Genomic DNA, 21,244 nt, shown 5'->3' with positions numbered 1-21,244 from the left:
AGGCTCAGTAGTAGGGACATAAGGATAGAAATGAACAGGAGATCGCATAGCAGAATTTTGCAAACAAGTTTTTCATGGAAAATGTCTTTCCATAACAAACAGAAAGGAGCCCTGGAGGTGCTGTTGGGTGAGCCCTGGACTGCTAAGTGGTTCCAAAGATCAGTGGTTCCAAACCCACCAACTGTTCCTAGAGAGATGAGGTTATCTGCTGCCATGTAAAACTGGATAGCCTTGGAAACCCTATACAGGTTTGGGATGTGTCATAATTGGCTCAGTGGCAGTGGGTGATAGGTTATACACATGGACCTCACCGGATGGAATACACTAGAATCAAATTGGCACATCTGTGGAAAGGGGGATGGAGCAGCTCAATATCATCAGGCAAAACAAGGCCAGCAGCTGACTGTGAACAGACCTTCAATTGCTCATATTCAAGTTGAGGATGAAGCCGAGGCACATGAAAGCAAGTCCTTGGGGCTCTGAAGACAATTGCCTGTATGTATATGTCCTGGGAGCTGGAAGCTGGCATCTGTAGTGGAGAGAATCCCCGCAGCTAACATCCTACAGAGTGCCTGATAACAAGAGCAACCTCCCTGGACTCCATTTGGATGTGCCAGCACCTTCCCCAGCTGAACACTGTAGGCTACAAGAATACTGTGAACTGCCAAGAAGCCCCCCCGCTGTGAAGTCTGTTCTCCAAGTCAGCACTCTGTCTGCCTCCTGTGTAGCCCATAGCTCATGCCTCTGAAACCAACAGGACAAACCTCCCTGGAAGTCCATTCATTAGGCTTCGTCTGCTCCCACTGCCGGTTGGTGCTGAGACCTGCTGACTGAGGATGCAATGTGCTGGGCAGCAGGAGTCTTGCTTGGAGGCTCACTCACAGCTAACCACCAGGTTGCGGGAGAGGGGGCTCAGAGAGCAACCAGGCATACCACCATGGGGATCTGACCAGAGCACGACACCTCTCCCCACCAGGCTACATAAACTATAGGAGCTTGGGGGTATAGTGGGTTACATGTTGGGTTGAAAACCGCAAGGTCAGAAGTTCAAAACCACAAGCCACTCCAAGGGAGATACACGAGGCTTTCTACTCCCAGAATGGGTTTCAGTCTCAGAAGCCTGGAGGGGCAGTGCCTGTCCAATAGGGTGGCTATGAATCAGAATGGACTTGATGGCAGTGGGCTTTTGAGAGGCCACAGACAGCCCCTCTAATGGAGTCTGCTCCCATAGGCCGTCAGCACCCCACCCACCTCTCTATGCAGCCCATAGCTCAGGCCTCCAAACCCACAGAACCGACTTCCCTGGGACGAGTTTGGGTGTTTTCCCCCACATTACAATCAGCACTGAGGATGGCTGAGTAAGACAGGCATCCCGAGTAGAGGCTACACCCACAGCCACCAGGGCACTGGGTGGCTCCAAGACAAAAGGCAGCCTTCCCGGCCCAAGGGCAGTGTGCTCCCCAACCTATTGTCTACAGGCCTCTGAGTGAATGCTACAGAAGGTTCTCTACAGGGAGTCAGGAATTGGGCCCCTGCATGGAGACTGCTCCTTCCAGCATCCACAAGACATCTTCCAGAGGGCCTTCTGGGGAAGTGTCAACTCTTCCTCCTGAACGCCGGGTCAAGTGGAAGCAGCCCTCACACAGGCAGTGCTGAGGGGACCCCGCTGGGGGTAGGTTTTATGACCAAAAAAAGTGAACTGTGTGACCAGGGACCGGGAATAATAATGAGAGGTGACTGTGCCCCTGATTGAGGGTGGTGCCCCCTGGTGGGCAGACTGACCACAGTGTGTTCTCTCTTCTGTCTGCGAGATTGGAAGTTGAAAAATAAGATTTGGAACGCTTGGATCTCCATTAGATCAGGGATGGAGAAGGTATTATGACCCCCAAGGAGTGGAAACAGGAAGAAAAAGGCAAAGGCTCTGCTGGCCTAAGGGTTTCGTATAGACAGCAGTGAGGGCAGAAACGGGCCACACTGGAGTAACTGAGGCAGAGAACACCCTTGGAAATCCCTGTGCCAACAACACAAGACACGCGAATAACAGGAATAGTGGCCATTCATGTGGACATGACCACGAACATGCACGTGCATCTAGGAGTGCCCAACAAATGAAAAGAGTAGATGATTTTAATAGAACATTAAATTTAACCAAAGACATGAGGGAAGACGTAGACAAAGGAAAACCGTGCAAGGGCCAACGAAGGACCCCGAAGAGGGCACTGCCACAGAAAAGGGCAGTCACGAAATGAGACACAGGGGAATCCTGAGCCAAGCCACCCTCTTCTCTCTTCTTTAGTTGCCATTTCAAAACATTGATCTGAACGTGGCATCTCCCGTGGCGCTCCCCCCACTGGGTAAGACTCACTGCTCACGGAAAGACTGGCAAACTGAATGCGCCTCGTGGTGCCTCAGAAGAAAGACTGGCTATCCATTCCTGGAAAACTGACCACTGAAAACCCCATGGAGCCCCGTGTCCATCTGAAACGCATGGGATCATCATGAATTAGAATTCACCAGATGACAGTGCGTGTGTGTGTGTGTGTGTGTGTACCCAATGATACATCAGCTGCCGCCTTATCTGACTGTGTGTGTGCGTGTGTGTGCATGTGTGTGCATGCGCCCAGCGCCACATCTGCCGCCGCCTTATCTGCCCCGTGCTAAATGCTCGGCAGGCTTGGCAAACCCCCAGCCCTTCATAAAGACTGTGGGGAAACTGCATTACCCTTCCATTTTCCGTCAACGTTCTTACAGTGCCCTCTTTTTAACAGTAATTGTGAGAGCGCTGTTAGATGTTTTTAGAGAAAAGCTTTAAAACGTTTGAAATAAGGCTTTTCCTTGAACCCAGTACCTTCCTGCTTCTCCATCCTCACCTGCTATTGAAAAGTGTGTGTGGGGAAGGGGGTAGAAACAAAACTGTAATCGAAGATGAAATTGAATCTTCCCCCAAGCTGCTCAGTCAGGATGCATGTATTAGCTGGTGTCTCCACGTGTTAATTCGTGTAGTTCATCTCCTACCCTTCTCCCACAGAGCAGTGGGAACTGTCCTTCTGCCTGCCCACCTCCTACTCCCCACCGTGCACCCCCACCCCCACCCAGGGAGTGGGTGGTGCTAATCTAATTAGTCAAAGCCTCATGTGTTCACTGGGCCATGCTCCACATGCAGGTAGGTGACTGCGCCTTGTCGTTATTCAGCCTTGGCTTGTTGTTGAGTTCACACCCTCCCCTCCCCGTGCCCACTCAGGCCAACTCCACACATAAGGGGACAAAGGGCTTCCGTGGCCCAAGCCAGCCTGGTGGTCAGTTTGGGAGCAGACTATTGCCATCTGCGGGGTTGTGATTGACGGGATTCCCAAAGTTGATCGCCAGGTCTTTCTTCCTAGTTGCCCTTCATCTGAAGGCTCCAGTGAAAGCATCTTAGCAGCACTAAGCGGTGGCTGCACGGCCACGCTGGCCAAGAATGGGACGTAGGCTCTGCTTCTCACTACCATGGTGCCAATGCTGACTTGGTCAACCCTGCAGGACAAGGCAGAAGTGTCCCCGTGAGTTTCTGAGACTGTAACTCCTTATGGGCGAGGACATCCCCGTCTTTCTACACCCCCTCCTCCAAGCAGCTGGTGGTTTCAAACTGCTGACCTTGCAGTTAGCAACCCAATGAGTACTCACTACACCACCAGGACTCCTGTATGTTTATATCGATGTTACCACACAACTCATCATGGGGCTGTGGTGTAAGTAACCTCGGAAAAAACTGTGCTAGAGAAATCCTGAATCCCACAGTCCAATGAGTCAGCAGTTCAACGTGTAACCATGTACGCCACCAGGGACCAGACTACAGCTGTGCAAGGTCCCCAAGTGCAGAATTTCCTATTGAAATTTAACGCTGGCTTCTCCCTCAAAGCGTGGTGCTCGGACATCACAGTCAGCCGGGAAGTGCTTCCAGTGTAGATTCCTCGGGTCCACTAGGGCTAAACCCAAGCCAAGTCCATGGGCACTGCGTTGATTCCGCCTCCTAGCGACCTTACAGGGCAGAGCAGACTGACTGGTTGTATTTCTGAGGTTAGAAATGGAGTTGAAAGCTTCATTTTCTCCCTCAGAGTAGCTGGTGGATTCTAACTGCCGACCTTGTGGTAAGCAGCCCAACTGATAACGCACGATGCCACCAGGACTCCTCGTACCACCTGCAACCTCAGACTCTCTGAAGCGGGCATCTAAGAAAATGCATTTCAGTAACTTCCCCGGGCGATGCCTGCCCAGGTTAATCCTGCGAGATTACTGGGAACGTTTTATAAAGCTCCAGTCAAACGTCCTAGCTTGGGCCGAGCTGTGCCCGTCGCGGGAAGAGGCTGCACTTAGGGCAGAACTTTAAATGAGACGGCAGCCCTCCTCACTGCGAATGGAGCACCAGAGGGGTGAGCACCAGCAGTGGGCTGCATGCCTCGGGTCCGGTGGTGGAACGTTTCTGTCTTCCATGGAGGGAGACCCCGGTTCAATTCCCAGCCAATGCGCTTCGTGTGTGGCCACCACCCAGCCCGCAGTGGAGCTCGTGTGTTATGAGGCTGAGTGGGGTTCAGGATGCCCCGTTCCATCCCTGACACTCCAGTCAGCAATGCTGAGGGCCAAGGACGCCCCTGTTCCATCCCTGACAACTCAAGTCAGTAATGCTGAGTGCCAAGGATGCCCCTGTTCCATCCCTGACACTCCAGTCAGCAATGCTGAGGGCCAAGGCTTGGCAGTCCAGGCACTGTGCCTTGGTCAACGTTGGGAACGAAGCTATTAGCCTGTCGAGGACCTTTCTTGAAGGATGTCTTCTTCTTCCACAGATTCCACCTTGCATGGACGCAGGGAAGACAGTCTCGCTGCTCAATCTCTCTGCTAATATGGCTTTTCTCCTCGCTCCAAACAAAACGGTGATTGTCCTCTGTCTATTTAACTTCCCTTACCGACCTCACTGGTAGGCATTAGCTTCGGATATCAACTTGGGACTTCCCAGTAAAATGCTGCTCCTAAAAACTAATTAAATATTGACTCCCCCCCTCCCCCGCCTAAAACTTCTGGTTAAGATGCCGGATGAGGGAAAACACACCAAGAAGGGAAACGGTTCCTGAGATGTTTCATAGTAATTTAACTTACAGTAATTTAACTTGATTTATGTCTGCCTCCTTTTGTATTCCACAAGCTTTAAGGGCGCATGTGCTAGACTCTCAGTAGAACCTGGCAGAGGGAGCCCTTAAAATGTGTGTGTGGGGTGGGCTGGCAAGAATTGCCTTGGTGACCAACCGTCTGCTCAGGCAGCCCCGTTATTTTGAAAGATGTATTTTCATTGCTTTAGGCCCCATTTCGTGTAGAGGGGGGGGGGCAGGGAGGTGCAGGCAGATTGATGAGTAGAGACGTTGATTTTAGAACTTCTTTTTCTTCCTGCAGTGTTAAAACGGCAACCGTGCCTTCGGTTAATTTCACATTGCAGGCACGCTTCCATCTGGTTCGGGGGTAGCCACAAAAAGCTGCTGCTGAGGCCAGCCCTCAGAACACCGCGCTGTGTTGGCGATTCCACCACTCCTGGTCAGCAGCAGGTGGTGTATCTGCGACTCCAGAACTCGGAGACAGCTTTCCCGATCACCCATGTTCGAGGACACTGATGCCTAGTTAAACGGGTGTCGAGGCGCTCCACAGCCTTCTCAAACGCCTCAGTGCAGTCTGTTGTGTCTCATTAAATAATGCAGGGCCCAGCCACGCCATAGGGGCACCAGGCTACCTTCCCAGTGCAGCCCGACGCTGTCTGTACTGCCCCAAGGGACAGCTGTGCCGTTCCCAGCTGCCCCAGCCTCGGGAGCCTCCCCAGACCATCCGGCTTCCCTTGCACCCTAGCTGTTTATGAATGTGTGTGTGTGTGTGTGTGTGTGTGTGTGTGTGAGACCCTGATAGAGTAACAGATACCCATTGGACTGCTAACTACAAGGTCAGCGGTTCAAAACCATTGGCTGCTCCATGGGGGCAAAATGAGGCTTTCTGCTCCTGTAAAGCGCTACAGTCTCAGAAATCCTCAGGGGCAGTTCTAGCCTGTTCTACAGGGTCGCTAGGAGTCTGCAGCTTATGCTGACTTGACTTCCCGATGCCTAGCTCTGCGTCAGCCACAGACCGGGGCTCCACGAGGGATTGATGAAGTGAGGAATAAAGAAATCGATGTGAGCAGAGCCAATGCTGGGCCTTGCTGTGCAAGCTTGAACACGAGTCTGAGGGAAAGCAATACTTTCTTTTCAGAGCAGCACACAAGCATGGGGTGAAATTCACTTCAGTGTCTTCTGAGGTTCGGGGGTAGTGGTGGAGGTGGTGGTGGTGGTAGAGGAGGTGGAGGTGAAGGTGGTGGTGGTGGTGGTGGTGGTAGTGGTAGAGGAGGTGGAGGTGGTGGTGGTGGTGGAGGTGGTGATGGTGGTGGTGGTGGTGGTGGAGGTGGTGGTGGTGGTGGTGGTGGTGGTGGAGGTGGTGGTGGTGGTGGTGGTGGTGGTGGTGGCGGTGGAGGTGGTGGCGGTGGAGGTGGTGGTGTGTGTGTTCCCCTGCCCAGGATGACTCACTCCTGCTAACTGAGAGCTTGACATAACAGGGACGCTAATATTCTGCAGTCTTGAGCTACCAAGATGAGTGCTAAGTGAGGCACTAGCTACAAAGGCAGCTGCAAAGCCCTGTGCCCCATCGGGAGAAAGACAGAGGCACTGGTGAGTGGGAGATTCCGATTCACGAAGATCCAGCCCGTGTCATCTCTGATGGGCTCCCACCTGCCAGCCTCCTACGCACCTGGCAGTACAGGAAAGCATCGTCTTCTGCCTGAATAAGACGAGCCCTGTGGCCTAGTGGTTACAAATCGGGCTGTGATCCTCAAGGTCTGTAGTTTGAAACCACCAGCCATACTGAGGGAGTAAGAAGGGACTTGCTCCAGTAAAGAGTTACAGTCTCGGAAACCCACAGGGGCAGTTCTACCCTGTCTGATGCTATGAATCAGCATCAATTCGAAGGTAGTGAGTTTGGTTTGGAGCTCAATGGCATACTGGGCTACTGCTAACTACAAGGCCAGTAATTCAAAACCACTAGCTGCTTGGGGGCAGGGGGGGGGGGGGGCGGGAGGCTTTCTACTCTCACAAAGAGTCTCAGAAACCCACACAGGCAATTCTACCCAGTCACCATGAGCCAGAATTGACTCAATCGCAGTCAGTGAGTTTTCTATCTGAATAAAACGACCCCCTTCTAGAGAAAATCAACAACCCAACCCCTAGTATGCACACACTGAGTTGAGTAATAATTGCCAGACCATTTACCATCCTCCCCAGCTTGTTTGAGGACACAGACTATGTCCCCAAGGCCTTGCATAGTTCCTGGCACTTGGAAGGTGTTCAGCATGATGTGACTGGTGTCCATTCTCAGCACCATACCAGTCTGCTCAACAAAAAGGGCCTGTGATAGTTAGGTTTGTTGTGCCAACTAGGCGAACAGGAACATGTGGGCGGAGTTTAATCAGCTTGCAACTTAATTGGAGGGGGACTGAGATAAGTAAGGACAGCCTGCATCCCATCTCGTCTCTTCCTCCCTGGTGATCGGACCAGCGTGCTGCTGCTTGAGCTAGTGTGCTGCACTACCTGTGGGCGAAGCCACGTGGATCATGTCACTAGAGCTTGAGGCTCCTCTGAGACCTGCTTCGCCACGCTGCTGGTGCGCACATCGCTGGAGCTTGAGGCTGGTGGAGCCGGGGGCAGTGCATTGATTGAGTCTATAACCCATCAAGGCCTGTTTCGCTAAGTTCCTGAGTTACTGACTGTGGCTGACCCACCCTGCTCTCTGCTGCCTGCAGGCAGACTCTGCCTGTCCTGCTTGGGGGGAAGACTCCTCTGTCTGCTTCCCTTGACTTTGGACCAGAGCTCAGGTGAGTTGAAAAACTTCCAGTAACTGTTCCAGGATAGTGAATTGAACTGAGCCCTCTGTACTGCGGTGTGGACTGATTAGCTGTTACATTCCTTCTTCTGTATAAACCTATCCGTGTGTGTGTGTGTGTGTGTGTGTGTGTGTGTGTCCTGGTTTTGTTTCTCTAGAGAACTCTGCCTAACACAGGGCCTTACAAATAATTTCAAACCATTTTTTCAGGATCAAAGCAGTGAGTCGGAGAAACAAAATCAATGCCCAGGGCTACGACATCAAACTGTGACCTTTACTTATTTCTTGTTGGGATTGTTGCTGGTTTTTCTCCTCTCTCCACAATTCAAAGGAACGATCCCAGAACGGGCTAAAAATGACCCTGTTTGTGCCTCAAGAGCATCTTCTCTGAGAAGATGCCTTTTCGAACTTACAGATTATGACTCTGGAATTCATCGAAAAGAGAACTGGGGACTGGGGTGCCCTGTGTGTGGTACATTTATTTTGGAGGGAGGCACCCAGAGCTCTGAAATCTAATTCATCAGTTCAACACCTCCCTTTTTTCTCTAGGGCTTCTTAGGACTTTTTTTTTAAAGTCACAGCTCAGAGGCGCAGCGTTTTATACTCTACGCAAAACCAACCTCTCAAATAATAGACCTATAGAGATTAAGCATCTCAGCATTTTAATTAAGTCTGTAAACGTCTAGCAAATTAATTTGCAGCAGCAAAGTAAGATGAAATTATGTGAAACACTGGGACCAATTTATCAGCCCATTACTCGTGATGAATTCAGCCAGTTTTTACTTTCTTTTCCCCCTGAACTAGCCTCCTATGGGGCAAGAGGTGGCCCCTGTGAATGGAAATCAGGGCTTTGCTGACTGACCACCAGGTTTGGGGGGTAAGTAGAAAGGGCCTATAAAGGACCCTGGAAGACCAGCGATGCCCCAGATTCACGAGCCTCGTTTCCCACACAGGGCTGTGCTGGATACAGTTTTCCCTTAGCCTCCACCCCCTTCTTTTATCTCTCCCTCCTTCCCCAACCAAGATGAGACAACCTGAGAACAGAACATCCTGACCACGGTGTCAAGTGCCCTGGACCCTCCTGAAGGTCTGCTCAGGCCCTGACACCAGCAGGAGCTGCCACCACGGTTGTCACTACTCACAGCTGGCAGTGCGCAGTAACGGTTAAAGATGCTCTGAGGGTAGGCAGCCTTGGACATGCTAACCTCTCGTGGCACCGCCTACAATGTCCCTGCTCTCTTGGCCAGCACACCTGTCTGCCAGGCATTGCGGCAAGAAAGCGAGAAGGCAGATTCCTTCCAATTCACAAGGGGGCTTGCGCTTCCTGGTTTGTGCTTTCTCCCACACTTGACTGCCTGCTCACAGGGATGGATCTGCTACTCCAAAGGATTTTCCAAAGCAGTTTTCTAAAGTGGATCTTTGGAGTATTTTAGGGGAGTAGGGGGTGTCATTGAAACATGTGGGGACGGCCATACCCTTTGAAGGATGGGGATGACAGACTTGGAAGCAGCAAGACTTTAGAAGTCAAGGGCCTCCCCTCAATCCCTTGTCCTGACAAGACCCTGCTCTAAAAGGCGTTGTGTACATCTTTTGCAAACTCTGGACGCCCACTGGCACCTGACACACTACCTGAGGGGTGCTGATGTATCTCAGGAACCTCACGGCTTCCTCTTCCAGGGACTGCGAGGGGCCTGCCCAGGGCTGGAGGTCGATGTGCCACCGGGGACCCTGTGGGGGACAGAAAGCACACGTTGACCTGAAAGTGTCCACGAGCCTCTTGCAGGGATGGGGGTGGGGGAACAAGGAGTACCCATCAGACAGGCTGCTTTCTCAGCGAAACAAACACGTCCACACTGGGGCAGCCAGCGGCCCGTTGGGAGGTACTGTCACCATGCTCACATCAGTCACAGAAACGAAGGAATGCTACCAGGAGAGGCACCAGGGCACCAGCGGTATCCTCCACTCAACCCCGCCGGGCAGGCTCCGAGGCAGCTCCCTCATCTACTACCGTTTCCAGAGCAGAGGCTTTGGACATGTGTGCTTCCCGAGGGGCCAGTGCTGTGGCTGTAGCACAACAACATCGCACCTCGTCTTGGTGGGGAAGAAATCCTGGGGAGGAGAGGGGCCATTCCTTTAGCTCGGGGAGGGGGGCAGCAGCACCTGGTGTCCACACCCCCACCGCGCGCCCAGCAGCTCTGTCCATGCACCGAGTCCATGCCAAGAGGTCACCGCGGCCAAGGCCAGGCCTGGAGGGGTGGCATTCATGGTTGGCTCTGCGAGGCGGGGTCCACCTTTCAACAGAGCACGGGAGTCGCGCCCACAAGCAGAATGCCTCGGATGAGCCCCAAGCCCCCTTGGTAGCCAGGATGGAGCAGTTGGGAGAAGGCAGTATTCTGGACCAAACAGAAGCCGGGAACCCTTTGGGCAATGCATCATCAATCAAGTCCTTGTTGGGGTCCGCTCAGAATTCTCCGTCTGTGCCTCTCAGAAGGGTCACCTCGTCACCACCCCAGAAGCCTTGGGAGGGTTCCCTGTGATCCTGAGGAAGGCATGACTCAAGGTGCACAGTAAGCAAGGCCTGGAGGCAAGGAGAACCTCCAAACAGCCATTGGCAGAGACTTCCAGCATCAGGGAAGATGGGGGCCTCGCGGCACAGGGGTTCCAGCAGAGCAGTCAGGGTGGGTCCCTACCCTCCTCTTCTGGCGAGGCAGTGGGAGAGGAGTGAGTCCCACGATAAGATCAAAGGATCACTCATGTACAGACAAGTTTTCTAGTGAGGTCTGAGGCCAGGAACCCAAACACAACTAAACACACAGCCCTAAAAATGACAAGGGGAATAATAACAATAATTTATCAAGGGTTCATAAGGGAGGGAGAGGGGGGGAATGAGGAGCTGATACCAAGGGCTCAAGCAGAAAGCAAATGTTTTGAGAATGATGGTGGCAACAAATGTACAAATGTGCTTGACACGATGGATGGATGGATTGTGATGAGTTGTACGAGCCCCTCCCCCGAAAATGATTTTTAAAATAAAACAGACAAGGGTAAAACCATGGTTTGTTGCTCTAGGGAGGTCGGCCCATGGCCTTTTGCTAAACTCCAAAGCAAGGTGGAGCCCGCGAGCAGGCAGGTCGGTGTGGTGCCCTGGCATTTGGGGCGCACACTCTGGTGTGAGGCGCCGAGATAGTGCCAAGGTGTTGAGAATGAGAGCGTGTGTCACTGCAGTGTGAGGTCTTATTAGACTGGTGACGCCGCAGGGCCCCTGGAGCGCCGGGCAGGATCCCCTCAACCAGGAAGTGACAGAGAGCCATGCGGTCCCTCCACATTTAAAGGACTGTCTGGGTCCCATGAGCTGCCTTCTGCACAGGAGGTCCTCAGACCGGGCCCCTTCTTGGACATGGGACCCACACGGTCACTTAGAATGACCTGAGGTGGGCTTAGGGTCCTGCCAAAATTCAGAAATTCATGCATATTTCTTAAACAAGGGGCCCTGCATTTCCATTTCCCACCGAGTTCTACCCTTAGTCACCCTTTGGGGAGAACAGCCTCTGCTCACAGCTGCTGTTCTTCAAACAGAGACCCCCCCCCCGTGAGAGTGCCTGACAGCACCCCATCCTACCCCTCCCCAGACAGTGCCTCCCCATCCTACCCTCCCCAGACAGTGCCTCCCCATCCTACCCTCCCCAGACAGTGCCTCCCCCATCCTACCCTCCCCAGACAGTGCCTCCCTCATCCTACCCCTCCCAAGACAGTGCCTCCCCATCCTACCCCTCCCAAGACAGTGCCTCCCCATCCTACCCCTCCCCAGACAGTGCCTCCCCATCCCACCCCTCCCCAGACAGTGCCTCCCCATCCTACCCCTCCCAAGACAGTGCCTCCCCCACCTCTTTTTTGGCCTTCTACGGATCCGATTTTGAATATTGTTTATTTAAACACCATTTATTAAACACTCGCTACTCAGTGCAGGCACTGGTGAATACAGAGGGTCCCGAGAGGCACTCTCAGTATGGGGGTGCGGGAGGTGGGGCAAGACACAGACAAGTGACAGATCACTCTGATGGGGAAAAGCTCAAACACTAGGGAGGCTTGTTGTTGTCCGGAAACCATTTAATTCTGAAATCATTGCATTGCAAACACATGCAGAACACAGCCATCTCCTCGTTTTGCGGGTCACATCCCTTTTGCATAAAGTCAGCAGTGAGTGGAACCTCACCCCCAGTTACCCCGGCAGTCAGCCCCGCAGCACCGCATCAGGAAAGGCAGGCCTGAGGGGTGGAGCTGCACAGACTCACCATGCACCCCACTGGCGGTCCAGACAGCTCTTTGTGAACGATGGTAAAGTTCACACATCGTCTTTGTATCTGGGGTCGGCAAACGCTTACTGTGTGGCTCAAAGACCAACTCGTGTAAGCTATCAACTTGCAACTAATTGTAGTGCATTTATAAGCGTAGACCAAGCTTACCCAAGTGGGCATAGCTGTAGCCCTATAAACCTCAGTTATGAAAAGAAGGCACTGGAAGGAAGTGGTCCATGGGCTATATTTTTGCGGACCCTCTCCTCTATATGGAGCCTTTGTGGTATAGTGTTTACATGTTAGGCTACGATCCTCATGGTCTTTAGTTCAAACCCACCAGTAGCTCCGTGGGAGAAGGACTGAGCTTTCTGCTCCCATCAACAGTTACAGTCTTGGAAACCCACAGAGGGCTGCTATGAGTCAGCACTGACTCCGTGGCAGTGCGTTTTTTGCACCCTTTATAAAGCTTTTGGAGATGGACTGGCTTGAGACAAGAAATAAAGCCAGAGAGACAGCGTACATCAGCATCGGATTAGAACCAACTCTCTCAGGGGAATGTGCTTAGTGACCTGGGCAAATGCCGGCCCCAGCAGGACACAGGCCTCTTTCAAACATGCGGAGTTGAGAAGATTTTAATAAGGAGACTTGTTATGGGTTTAATTTTGTGTCTCCCACCCCAAATGTGTCGTGCATGCTGACTTCTACGCGCGCTGACTATGTGAGAAAGAATTCAGCACCAGGATCAGAGGAGGGTTCAGTAACAAGTGAGATGCAGACGAGTCAGCCTAGCTTGCTGAAGAGCCAGGGTTGCAGCTTTCAGTATGGATTACAACTCAACGTAAAGAAACCCCAAATCTTCACAACTGGACCACAAGGTAACATCAAGATAAACCAAGAAGATGGAAGTCTTCAAGATTTCATCTTGTTTGGATCCATAATCCATGCTCATGGAAGCAGTCGAGAGATCAAAGGACGGATTGCATTAGGTAAGTTTTCTGCATAAGACCTCGTAAAGGTAGTAAAGAGCAAAGATGTCCTTTTGAGGATTGAGGAGCACCTGACCAACCCAGGGCACGTTCCAGGCATGTGCAAGCTGGACACTGCCTAAAGACCACAGAAATGATACACTTGCATTACCGTGGACGGTCAGAAGAACCAGGATGCCCCTTAGAAGTGAGGTTGGCGAGAGTCTGTCTCACATAGTTTGAACATGTTGTCGGGCGAGATCAGGCTTCGTGCCTGGTACAGGAGAAGGTCAGGACACAAAGAGGAAGATGGATTGACGCAGCGGCTGCAACAGCGGCCGCGACCCTAACCATTGTGAGACTGTCACAGAACTGGGCGGTGGTTCGTCGTTCTGTTGTGCACAGTCAGGCTCAGTATGAGTGGAAAGCAGCGGATGCAAGACATCTCACACCATCAGCATGCCAATGGCTCTTGTCTGGTTTGGAGTGGCGTTCTCTGTGTTATGTTGGTGAAACAGGATTAGTGTAGACTGCGTCTTGAGTCCCTCTCCTTTGATGGATAAGAGAGATGCCCAGACACATGGAGCTCTCCACGGCACAGGAAGAAGCTCAGAAGACACGGACTGTCCTCCTGAGCCAACACTGAAAGGAAGCCCTCCCCTAGAGCTAGCCCCCTAAATTTGGACATCCAGCCATCTCCTTGTGGTACAGCTGTACAGCAACAACTGGTACCTAAGACAAGAGTTTAAGGAAACAAAGAAAACATAATGTGGTGCCACCAGCCTGAAAAGAACCCTGAAAAGCCCTGGGTCAGAAGGCGCCCAGAGAGAGAGAGCTTTCAAGAACCCAGAGAGACTCACTGTAGGAAAGAGCCTACTGACACCGCCCTTCCTACTACATCCATATTCCAATATCACTTTCTTTCTACTCACCAATCTCCTGCTCCAGTGAGCCAAACGCAATCTAGCGGACAGGGAAGCCGATGTTGATCTCCAACGAGTCAATGGCACAGAGCAGCACGGGAGCTGGGCTGGAGGGACAGACGAAAGGCTCCTGAACAGCATTTTTGGAAAGAGGCAGTGAGACCCGACCAGAGAGGGGTTGGAGCCGTTCATTGTTCAATGGGCATTTGTGCCCGAGGCCAGGCTCTGTGTCAGTTCAATAAAGGATACATCAATGGAGCGCTTTAGAGACATTGACAGGAGCGAGGCTAAAGCAGGGCCACAAGAGGGATTATTGGCTGCAGGTAGTGGAGCGTAGCTTCCACTGCTGGACTCCCCCAAGCGGATTCAGGGTCTTCTCGATGTGATGAAAGTGCCGCCTGAGCCCAGGAACAGTGTATAGGCCGGGCTCGTGTACACAACTACCTTCCGGGATCTGTAAATGGATGAAACCCAAGAATTACCCTAAGGCTCCCCGGGCCTTCCTCAAACTACAGCTCATCTTGCACCCCGAGGAAGCCCGCCAACCCTGGCAGCTGGGACCGTAGGTCAGACAAGCCGAGGAGTCTCAGGGGGCGCAGTGGGGACAGTACAGACAGACTGCAAGAGGCTGCCCTCGGAGCACTCTGGCTTCGGGCTCGGTCGAGCTGCTTAAAAACCATTCCACGTAGAGCAATGTGCTTACGGGAATCCCTCTGACAGCGGTTCGTGATTATTTCCCCATGGAAACCACTCGCTTTCCTCATCTCATTCAATTATCATTTGATTTCATTCTCTCCTGCACACATCAACATCGGTCCTTCCAAGGCAGCAACAAACAGAATTCTCACCTTCAGACACCAGAGGCAGCTTTAGTAGGAAAAAGGTAAACACACACATATATCTTTATCATTCTTCCTAACAATTTTCCCATCCTTATGATCTTATCTCCAAACAATTCCCCGCCTGCCAGGGGAGCCTCCGTGCCGATTCTCCGTGTGCTCCACGTATCGACTGGCCACGGCAGCACGTCCCCAGCACTTCTGGCCAGTGGGACTGTGGAGCCTCAGTCCTGTCTGCACAGACGTAGAGCAGTCATGTGAGCAGAAAGGGCACAGAGCGGTGGTCATTCAGGACCAGTCTGTCTGTCCCCAGGGGCCTTGGTCAAAATGTCAAAGGGAACATTACAATGTAGCACCATGTTCCTGAGCCCCCATAGGAATGGGGTCCCTCTCTACCAGTTGACAAGTTACCCTCAAGTCCCGGCTGCCCCTCTGTGTCGGAGCAGAACCAGGCTTCACAGAGTTCGCAATAGCTGCTCTGGGGAAGCAGATCACCAGGCCTGCCTGCAGAGGTGCCTCTGAGTGGACTCGAACCACCATCCTTTGGATGAGCAGCTGAGCCCACTCATCTTCTACACCAGCCAGGGGCTCCTTTCTCACTCCCTTGAGCCCTTGCACTGGCTCCCCAAAGCACCAGCCACTCGGCTAGAGCTAAGGAAGCCCCTCCCCACCATTTTGCCAGCCGCATGGTCTAGGAAATGTGCATGGAAAATCGTATCAGTTTCTAATGAAAGGCAATTATTTGAATTCCATAACAACAACAAAGGCCCAAAAACCTGCACCGCCGAAGATGGTCTACGCCACTAACCCATGTTGTTAGGGGCTATTTTGCAGACATCTCTGAGAGTCTACTTCCCAAAGCCGGTCACCGAGTCCCCCAGCGCCCGCATGGAGACACAGTGGAACTGACTCAAACAGCGGCAGGAAGCATGGCCCTCCGGCTTTGGGAGGCTTTTCTAATGGATGATTTCGAGACCAAATCTGTTTCCTGAAGAAACAAAAAGATCCTAGGAACCCTCAAACAGAATTCTACAATTTTACGACCAAAAGGGAAAGCCCAAAGTCAGTCATCCTTTAAAGCACTCCCCCTTTGAACCAGTCCACACATACACCTAACGGAAACACTCACTCAAAACTCTCGCCCCAAGCAGAGCCAGTCACATGAAACACAGCGGGAAAGGACAGGCCCCATGACCCAGAAATGAGAGCTCCCCATCCTGCCCTGTGCAGCAGCTTCCTGCGGCCTGAACGGTGGAGGGTAACAGCTCCACTCCCAGGAATACCGCCACCCTGAGACTGGCGCGACCAGGGGCCACGGCAATGTTTGTGCCAAGATCTTTTCTTTAAATACATATAGAGCTCCAAAAGATGGTGCTTACTGGCCCATTCCTCTATCACAGTTCATTTTGGGATGAGACTGTAGGAGGCGTGACATCAATGATCAGCCTCATCGTCATAGGAAGTTGGTAGGAAATCCGGGATACTTGGATATAGCTGCAGTCCCTGGAAACCCACACTCCCCACAGCCATGGAGACCCTGAGAGGCTGGAGAGCCAGGGGGCGAAGAGGGGCAATGGTGGGGGGGGGGGAAGGGTAGTCGATCCTCTGAAGGACAGCGGCTGCACCCACGGCAAAGCAGGCAGCGGAACCAAGCTGTCCACCAAGTGCGTGTGGATGTGTAGGTGTGGCTGAGCCTCGGCTTTCATAGGGGAGGCGCCTTCAAGACAAGTAAGATAGATGTATTCAGTAATTTTGCCACAATTTTTAAAAACAGATTCAGAGCATCTGTTAGTGGGCAGAACACAATAGCTGAGGGAAAGCGCCTGTTCCTTTTTAGAAGGAGAGTGGGGGTGGTTGGAGCTGTTGGGGAACACAAGAATGAGTCTGGACGGAGAGCCACAGCCCCTGCCCGCCCTGCGGGAACAGTCTCTGACAGCGTGGCCAGGGCTCTGCCAGGCGAGGCTCTGGTGAGGGGAGTGGGTCTTTGCCTGGGAGTCAGCCCCCCTGACACATTATAGAGCAGCATCTAGCAGGCAGGCCCCTCAAGCAACAGTTTCATTTCAATAAAACAACAGCAACAAATTCTAGCTTCAAGCTCCAGGTGAGATGGAGCGAGCACACCCCACTTCGCCTCTCCTCTGAGTGAATGAAGCGATACAACCTGAACGGAATGCACACTGCAGCTATTTGAGGAATCTGGAAGGTAAACAGGGCAGGTAGATTGTGGAAGCGGAGCAGAGGTTAAAGTAGCATCAAACCAGCAGGGAATTTCCCGTGGCTTTTTTTCTACTGGTGTCCCCCCTGCCTAGACACAGGCCAGCCAGACTCCCAGAAATGGCCATGGTGCTGACAGACTGCGCCAGGAGGAGCCTTTCGGTTCAGGTTCGAGGCGCAAAACAGAAAATATATAAATAAATAAATAACCCCACTGCCAAAGAATCACATCAGCCCTACAAGCCAGGGTAGGACGGCCCACAGATTCTCCAAGGCGGAAAATAAAGTGCCACATCTTTCCACTGAGGCAAAGCTAGTGGGTTTGGACTGCCCCCTTTGGGTTCGCAGCTGAGTGCTTTAACCCCCGTATCCCAAGGAGCAGAAGGGGGTCTCCTAGTGCTCGGTGTGCAGTGAGAAATGCCTCTGCCTCATTTTCCCTCGCTGCCTCCCCTCTCTGTATGACAGCCCAGCCCCCAGACAATCTCACTCACTACGCGGTGGGAAGGAAGCTGGGCCTGCAGACGTCCACCGACGCCTGAAGAGACGACACTTCCTCTCCAGCCTTCCTCGTGGCCCCAAGAGGATGGGGTAGAAACTCCAGGAACTCGTTTCTCTCTCTGTCCACCCTCAGGGGTCTTAGATTTAGGCAGTCCTGGGAAGTGGGCAGAGAGCAAAGCATGAGGTGGGGTCAGGAAACTCAAACCCAAGCTTTGTGACCAGAAACTACAAAGCAAAAGAATTGGAAAGTACATGGAGAGGAGGGGCACAGGGAACACAGCCCCATAAAGTTGTCGTGAAAGCCTTGGCTCAGCCGAGGGCCTGACCATAGGTAACATAACAAAAATGCTGAGCTAGCTGAGAGATATCCACCCAGGTCCCAGAGAGGCCAATGGACTACTTACCAGGCAAACTCAAACACACTGCGAAGGCTTTGGAGATGGAACTAGTTGGAATTTACAGCCTGAACCCAACCAGGCCAATGGCCTGCTACACAAGTATGTCCACATTCTCCACAGTGGCTCAACCTCTGAGTCTCATACACAACACTCAAAATATCCAGGATACAATCCCAAACTCCAAGGCATCTGAAGAACCAGGGAAAATCTCAATTGGCATGGAGGAAGACGATCAAGACTCCAAAGACTGATCCCGGTACTGGGATTATCAGACAATGGCTTTAAAGCAACGATTCCAAAATTATGTAAAAATATTGTTTTAAACATCAGAACCCCTGGTGGCCTAGCGGTTACCCATTGGGCTGCTGATTGCAAGGTCAGCAGTTCGAAACCACCAGCCACTCTAAGGGAGAAAGATGGGGCTTTCTACTCCTATAAAGAGTTGCAGTCTCAGAAACTCACAGGGGCGGCTCTACTCTCTTCTAGAGAGAGGGTTATCAAAATGCTCAAGGAAGTATGGGGAAACGCTTGAGCTGAATGAATGACAAAGTGTCTCCACCAAGAAATTAAAGACACAAAGAAGAGCTACCTGGACTTCAGATCGACATACTTCAGGACTATAAAACACAAAATAAACACATGACTAAAGGTGGCAGTCACATAATTTCCTGCCAACTTGAGAAGGAGTGGTGCCTAGCCTGTCAATCAGGTTTGCAGCCTGATGACCTCATTTGGGGATAAATCGCTCATTTGGGGATGACCTATAGGGATAAATCGCTCACTGGAGGCCCGACTCACGCTCCCTCCTACAGATTCCTGTTGACAAGCCACATGGAGCTTCGCTGAGGGAGACAGAGCCTTGGAGCTGGAGGAGCCACGTGGAGACCCCTGTCAGCGCTGAGATGCTTCCATTGCCATTGGTCACAAGACTTGCCACCCACCGGCCTGTGATCTTCCTGCATTCGGCATGATTGCATGTGCTGCATGAGTCTGAAGAGGACTTTATAGACTGGTAAAGTTCTCCCTCACACACACACACAAGTGCCTCTGCATGTGTTTCTCTAGTCAACCCGGACTAACACACGAAACTTCCGTGGATGGGCTCAATAGCAGAATGGGTCAGGCGCAGGCAGAGCCAGTGAGCTGGAAGATAAATAGCTTGGTACAAAATATCCAATCTGAACAACGGAGAGAAAAAAATCATTAGGACAATAAAGGAACAACCAGAACAGATGGGACAATATCAAGGTTTTAACTCGTGCCATCAGAGCACCAAAGGGGGCGAAGAAGGAATGCCGAGCAGAAAGCAAATACATTTAAATATACGTGTATATATATACACATACGTATGATGGCTGAAAATATATCACAGCTGGCAAAAGACATAAATCTACAGCTTCAAGTAACTGGGCAAAACAGAACCAGAAAGATTCCAAGAAACCAATGCGCAGATACATCATAATCAAACGGCTGAAAGCGAGAGCCGTCAAATAGAGTCTGTTATCTGAGCAGCGCTGACATCGGGCAGGGTCAAAATGGTTTGGTCAGAGAGGGAAGAGCCCAAGCCTGTCCCATAGGGGCCTCTTCCCCTGAGGCTCCCTCCCTGCCAGCCCCAGCCCCGCCTCTCCAAGGCCATCTGCTGGATCCTCTGCGGCAGACAGCATGCCTGCTGAAATCCAGACCCAAGGCAGCTTCTGGAATCCTCCCCCATCCCTCTGCCGCCTCTGCATCATTGCGCAGAATGTAGGCTGAGAGGCAAGGGAACCAGAAATCAAATCAACACTGACAAGAAAATATGCATATAACTCAAGCGGGCCCTGATCGCTTGTAGGGAAGAATAAAAAAATAAAAGACGGGGAAGTCTAAAAGCTGGGATCTAGATTTAACTCTACGTGATCTTGGTAAGTTGGGAAGAGGAGCCAGACAAATTTAAACTGGGCTTGCTCTTAAATCGACACCTTTAAAGCCACAACAGTTTCTCTGGGTGTGAAAACAGTGCACATCTGCGTGGAATTGAAAGACACCAGGAATGCTGAGAGAATACGACTTAAAATAGGTTTTATCACAGGCAGTAGAACGAGAAACCAACCTTGGACTAGAGCCAGTGAAATGAAATGTAGAGGTTCTCATTTGTTCTCATATGCTGAAGTTAATTAAACAGGACCAGGATGCATAAGAGGGACTCGAGTGTCAAGTGCATGATGTCCCTGAGGTAACGCATCAACCAAGCAGCCCTGGTGGCGCAGTGGTTAAGCTCTTGGCTACTAAGCAGAGGGCTGCAGGTTCAAGTCCCCAGTGACTCTGAGAGGGAAAAGTCCTACTTCTCTGCTCCTATAAACAGTGTTGTGAGGTGTGACTCACAGTGACCATGAGCACAATAGAACCAAACACTGCCCAGGCCGGTGCCAGCTTCAGAATCGCTCCTGTGTGTGGACATACTGTTACAGCCACTGTGCCCACTGACCCTCCTTGACCAAGCCTGATGTCCTTATCCAGGAATCGGTACCTCCTGATTAACACGCTCAAAGGGTGCCAGCCAAGTCTCACCATCATTCCTTCCAAGAAGGCTTCTGACTGTACTACTTCCAAGACAGACATGCCTGGTTTTCTGGGAGTGTCTGGTACAATCAGTATTCTCTGTCAACATCATAATTCAAATGCACCCACTCTTCTCGGGTCATCTGTATCCACTGTCCAGCTTTCGTATAAATATGAAAAGACAAACTCACTGCCATTGTGCTGATTCCAATTCATACGGACTCCATAGGGCAGGACAGAGCTGCCACTGTGGGTTCCCAAGACTGTAGTTCTTTATGGGAGTAGAAAGCTGCGTGCCCAAGAGTTGAAAATACTATGGCTTCGGTCAGGTGCACCTTCGTGCTCAAAGTGCCAGCTGTATTGTTTGACACTTTAAATAGGTCTTTTTCTGGGAGATTGCCCCAATGCAACAAGTTGTTTGGTTTGTTGCCTGAAGCTTCCATCAATGTCGATTGTGGATACAAGTGAACTGAAGTCCGTGACAATTCTGACCTTATTTTCCATGTGTCACAATGTGCTACTTCGATCAGTTGTGAAGATTGTGGCTTTCTTTATTGGAGCGTGATCCCTTCTGCAGGCGTCCAGTGCTCTGTACTGTCTGCAAGCAAGGCTGTGGCGCTTGCCGATCGCAGGTTGTTAATACGTCTCCCTGACTCT

The 21,244-nt window shown here is 51.7% G+C and overlaps 1 protein-coding gene across 1 annotated transcript in view; it reads right to left on the bottom strand.

Moving 5' to 3' along the window:
- METTL24 (methyltransferase like 24) overlaps positions 1-21,244 on the bottom strand; it is a 159,533-nt gene that overhangs the window by 102,110 nt on the left and 36,179 nt on the right. The window contains exon 2 of the mRNA XM_075553988.1: positions 9,547-9,645. Within this exon, the coding sequence (XP_075410103.1) occupies positions 9,547-9,645 (99 nt within the window). The remainder of the gene's footprint in view (positions 1-9,546; positions 9,646-21,244) is intronic.

This window comes from Tenrec ecaudatus, chromosome 7 (assembly GCF_050624435.1).
Source record: "Tenrec ecaudatus isolate mTenEca1 chromosome 7, mTenEca1.hap1, whole genome shotgun sequence".
In the NCBI taxonomy this organism is placed as follows: Eukaryota; Metazoa; Chordata; class Mammalia; order Afrosoricida; family Tenrecidae; genus Tenrec; species Tenrec ecaudatus.
This window is presented reverse-complemented; position numbering and strand designations above follow the sequence as displayed.